The sequence below is a fragment of the Mus caroli genome, chromosome 7 (assembly GCF_900094665.2).
Source record: "Mus caroli chromosome 7, CAROLI_EIJ_v1.1, whole genome shotgun sequence".
NCBI classification, from domain to species: domain Eukaryota; kingdom Metazoa; phylum Chordata; class Mammalia; order Rodentia; family Muridae; genus Mus; species Mus caroli.
In genome coordinates this window covers 1121177-1126628 of record NC_034576.1, presented here as the reverse complement: position 1 = coordinate 1126628, position 5452 = coordinate 1121177, and the positions used below count along the sequence as shown (strand labels likewise).

The following is a 5452-nucleotide window of genomic DNA, read 5'->3' as shown; positions in this document are numbered from 1 at the left end:
TCCCCTCCCCTCCCCTGCCTCACCTCTTTCTTGATTCATTGCATATGGGTGTTGCCTGCATGTATGTCTGTGTACCACGTGCATGCCTGGTGCCCTGTGAGGCTGGAATTGGGTATCAGATCCTGTAGGATAGGATTGTGAGCAGAGCAACCATGTGGGTGCTGGGAATTGAGCCTGAGTCACTTGGGAGAGCAGCCAGTGTTCTTAACTGCTGAGCCATCTCTCCAGCCCTGATTCAATTTTTTATGGCCTCTTATTTCTCCATTGCATGTATCTGTCACAAATGTTTTATTTTTTTATTCTTCAGCCAGGTGGTGGTGCATGTCTTTAATCCTAGCACCAGGGAGACAGAGGCAGGTGGATCATTATGAATTCCTAGGTCAGCATGGTCTACATAGCAACTTCCAGACTGTCCAAGGCTGTGTATAGTGAGTCCCAGTCTCTCTCTCTTTTTCTAAAGACTTACTTATTTATTATATATGCAGCATTCTGTCTGCATATATGTCTGCAGGCCAGAAGAGGACACCAGATCTCATTATAGATGGTTATGAGCCACCATGTGGTTACTGAGAATTGAACTCAGGACCTCTGGAAGAGCAGCTAGTGCACTTAACCTCTGAGCCAACTCTCTAGCCCGGGTCCCAGTCTCAAAGAACTAAAAAAATAAAATTAATTTAACTTTGAGAATTTCATAATACATAAAATAAAATGACTTTATCTATCCAGTATTTCTCTCTGACTCTACCCATATCTCCTGCATCATGCTCTTGTCCCAATTGCATCTCATTTGAGACCTATGCTGGCCTTGAACTTGTAAAGATGTCTGTGAACACCTGGTCCTCCTTCCTCCACTTTCTAGGTGCTGGGGTTGTATGTATATGCCATTTAGCCTGGTTTTTGTTTGTTTGTTTGTTTCTCAGAATACAGGGTCTTGTTATCACATTTTCTTTATCTGTTCATCTGTTGATGGTCATTCTAGGCTGGCTCCATTTTCTGGCCATTGGACTCATTGTGGTGATAAGCACCCATGACCAGGTGTCTCTGTGGTCCCTTGAGTTTTTGTCCAGGAGAGGTGGAGCTGGACCATATGGTGGCTCTGTGAAGAAAAGTCTCCAAACTGACTTGCGTAGTGGCTTCACCAGTGTACCGTCCACCAGCAATGAGTAAGGACTCCTCTTCCTGGCACACGTCTGTCCTTGCCAGCACTTGTCGGTTATTTTCTTGGTGATGGCCTGGGCTGAGATGAAATCTCAGAGTACTTTCCCTGATAGCTGAAGAGACAGAAAACATTTTAAAATATTTGTTGGCCATTTGTATTTCTTTAGTTGAGAACTGTCTGTTCAGTTCATGAGCCTATTTATTGATTGGATGATTTTTTTTTATCTTAAACTTTTGAATTCTTCCCAAATCCTTATTCTTGCTAATGGAAGGCAAGAAGAAAGGAAGGAAGGCTATGAAAGGGAAGCTATCATTTCACCACCAGAAGTAGCTATGATTAAAAAAAAAAAAAAAAACCCAAAACAAACCAACCTGGGTGTGGTGGTTTTAATGAGCATGGCCCCCATAGACTTATGTTTGAATGCTTGGTCTCCAGTTAGTGGAACTGTTTGGGACGGACTAAGAGGCGTGACCTTGTTGGAGGAGACGTGTTGTGGGGTGTGTGTGTGTGAAAAGCTTTCAGATCCTTCTTTGACACTATGCCTGACTACCTGCCACCATGATTACCACAAACTAACTCTCTAAAACTAGTCAAGCCCCCAATTAAATGCTTTCTCTTGTGAGTTGATTTGGTCAGGGTGTACTTTCGCAGCAGTAGAACAGTCACTAAGACACTGGGCTTGGTGTCCTGCGCCTCTCTGAGAGCTTGCCTGGCCGCTTTAGTGGAGGAGCACAGACACTCATCCACTCTTGGTGGAAGGTAGAAGGGAATCTACTTCAACCAAGTGTGCAGCTTCTGGATGTGTGTGAGGCACTGAGGGAGGATAGGGATGCCTGCCGCCCCAGATGGATCAGCTGAGATCAACCCTGGTGATTAATGGATGACAGATGTCAGAGCCAGCTTGCCCTCATATCCTCACTTCCTGCTAGGCCTCACGACCCGAGGTTGATCCCTGAGACCTACATGATAGAAGGCGAAAACCAACTCCTGAAGGGTTGCCTTACCTCCACATGCATGCTGTGACACATGCTGTGACACATGTGCCCACCCCTACCCTAATAAATTACACTTGAAAAAAAGAAAAACCAACTGAACCTAAATATGAAGATTTTATTTTTCTCCTCTGAAAACAAAACAACTCCAAACAAAACAACAAAGTGGGTGGGGATCTAGAGGAAGATGAGGATTATAATACTGCTGCGTATGAAAAAAATAAAATAGTGGGGCTGGAGAGATAGCTCAGTGGTTAGGGGCACTGGCTGTTCTTGAAAAGGACTTGGGCTTGGTGTTCCTAACACTTGTCATGGTCTCTTACAAACATATGTAACTCTACTTCCAGGGGATCCACTGCCCTCTTGTGGTCTCCACGGGCACTGCATGCATGTTTTGCAGGCACTCATACAGACAAAAACACTCATACACATTAAGCAGAGAAAGAATGTTTGCCATGAAGAAAAATATTTCCTTGTTCTTCATTCTAGGGCATTTTCTATTGACAAATTTGCTGTTGGATAAGCTGAAGGCCTCGGCCCCATCACGCATCATCAATCTCTCGTCCCTGGCTCATGTTGCTGGGCACATAGACTTCGACGACTTGAACTGGCAGATGAAAAAGTATGACACCAAGGCAGCCTACTGCCAGAGCAAGTTAGCTGTTGTCCTCTTCACCAAGGAGCTGAGCCACCGGCTGCAAGGTGTGTAAATGGTGATATTTTCTGATCTTCTTCCTTCTTCACTGTGTCTCGGATAGTTCTATAGCTCTGAGCTGGTGATGAAGAGGCAAGTAGTAGCTTTAAACAATGTGGTCAAATGGATGGCACCTGTCCCACCGTGTCCCCTTCCAGTGCCGGAGGCAGACATCACTAATAAATCGTGGGTCTAATGATTGCTCTTTAGTTTCAATCAGCCTGCCTTCATCAGACATGCTTATCTTGCTTTTCTTGGATAAACTTCTAAGCCTCTGGTGCTGAAAATCTGTGGGTGGGGACGGTGTCTTAGTCAGGGTTTCTATTCCTGCACAAACATCATGACCAAGAAACAAGTTGGGGAGGAAAGGGTTTATTCGGCTTACACTTCCATACTGCTGTTCATCACCAAAGGAAGTCAGGACTGGAACTGAAGCAGGTCAGGAAGCAGGAGCTGATGTAGAGGCCATGGAGGGATGTTCTTTACTGGCTTGCCTCTCCTGGCTTGCTCAGCCTGCTCTCTTATAGAACCCAAGACTACCAGCCCAGAGATGGTCCCACCCACAAGGGGCCTTTCCCCCTTGATCGCTAATTAAGAAAATGCCTTACAGTTGGATCTCATGGAGGCATTTCCTCAACTGAAGCTCCTTTCTCTGTGATAACTCCAGCTGTGTCAGGTTGACACAAAACTAGCCAGTACAGACGGGGAGTGGTTTTGGTCCATAAGGGACATGTGTGAATGCTTGCAGACATGCGTGTCACGACTGGGTCAGTGCGAGGTTGCTCTCAGCATCTAGTGGGTTGAATTCAGGCATCCTTCTAGATGGTTCCCCCCCATTCTTTCCAGTCTCAGAGATTAAAAAAGTTTCCCCTGACTTGCTTCTCAAGAGTTGTCTGTGACCAGCAAACAGTGCCAGGCACCCTTGGGGGATAGTCACAATTATAATATTTTAGACTCCAGTCCTCTGCTTCAGACTCTGGTGGAGGTGGGGGAGTCCAGAAATGTGGGTCTTTCAGGCCTTCAGGGGAAGCCACTGGGAACTGAGGTTTCAAAGCATGGAGGATAATATGGGCTCAAGCGTGGGAGGCAGCACAGGCTGGGGAAGACCCTGGGTGGAGTGGGGCCAGCCTAGTCTTTTTTCACTAGTCTTTGTGAGTGCCTGTTTGCAAGTGTGTGTGAGCATGTGCACATGCCTGTGGGGTGTGCGGGTGTAAGTCAGGGGACAGTGTTGGGTGTCATCCACTTGGTTTTTCATTTGAGACAGCATCTCCTCCTTGGCCTGAAGCTCACCTAGCTGGTCCGTGGGCCCCAGCGATCTGTCCATCTCTGCTTCCTCAGCACTCCCTGGGAATGGCAAGCATGCGCCACCACTGACACGTGTTCTGACCTGTATTCTGGACATCAAACTGAGGCCCTCCTGCTTTGCAGAAGGCTCCTTAACAACTGAACTATCTCCCCAGTGCTCACCACCGATGTTTCTGTTTTTCTCAGGCTCTGGTGTGACGGTCAATGCACTGCACCCTGGTGTGGCCAGGACAGAGCTGGGACGACATACGGGCATGCACAACTCTGCCTTCTCTGGCTTCATGCTTGGTGAGTCCCTTCCAGCTTGGTGTCCCTCACAGAGCCCTCTCCTGGGGGATCTGAGACTTTCGCTCAGAGCCTGTCACTTTACTTCTTTTGATTCTTATTTCTCCGACTGGGTTTCATGATATATTTCTGACTGGCTTGGAACTTGTTATGTAGGTCAGGCTGGCCTTGAACTCACAGAGATCTGTTTTCCCCTGTCTCCTGAGTGTTGGGATTAAATAAATGTGCCATCATGTTTGGCAGTTTTGTTTTTCTCAACGTGGTCTTACCGACATGAGACTGGTCTTGAACTTCTGATCTTCCCACCTCCTGAGTGCTAGGGTTACAAGTGTGTGCCACCACACCTGGCTGCTGGCTTTACCTCTCTCATGTCTTCCTTGGGTAGCAGATGGGTCATTGTTCTATGTGGTTCTGGCCTCAGATCAGCCAAAAATGAGCTAGAGCCCCATTGATGAATAAGAAAACTATCTTGGAGGATATATCTTGACTCCTGGAGTCAGGCTGTGCACTGAGTAACCCTGGCTTCACTCAAAACTAAGTGACTCAGGAAAATGCACCTCCCAGTCTTTTTTAAAAAAAGATTTATTTATTTACTTATTTATGTATATATGAGTACACTATAGCTGTACTGATGGTTGTGAGCCATCATGTGGTTGCTGGGAATTTGAACTCAGGACCTCTGCTCGCTCCGGCCTAAAGATTTATTTATTATTATATCTAAGTACACTGTAGCTATCTTCAGAGGCACTAGAAAAGGGCGTCAGATCTCATTACGGATGGTTGTGAGCCACCATGTGGTTACTGAGATTTGAACTCAGGACCTCTGGAAGAGCATCAGTGCTCTTAACCACTGAGCCGTCTCTTCAGCCTACACCTCCTAGTTTTAATAGCCTCTTACTGTATAGACCAGATTTTGATCCTCCTGCCTCTGCTTCCTGAGTGCTAGGATCACAGACATGCCTCGCCATGCTTGTTGCATTGAGTATTAGTGTCAGGTCCATGATGGGTCTACCCTAA

The 5452-nt window shown here is 46.5% G+C and overlaps 1 protein-coding gene across 1 annotated transcript in view; it reads left to right on the top strand.

Annotated features, from left to right (window-relative positions):
* Rdh13 (retinol dehydrogenase 13) overlaps window positions 1-4557 on the top strand; it is a 16748-nt gene extending 12191 nt beyond the window's left edge. Inside the window, exons 5-6 of the mRNA XM_029479247.1 lie at window positions 2641-2853; window positions 4337-4557. Of these exons, the coding sequence (XP_029335107.1) occupies window positions 2641-2853; window positions 4337-4557 (434 nt within the window). The remainder of the gene's footprint in view (window positions 1-2640; window positions 2854-4336) is intronic.
* The last annotated feature ends 895 nt before the right edge of the window (window positions 4558-5452 follow it).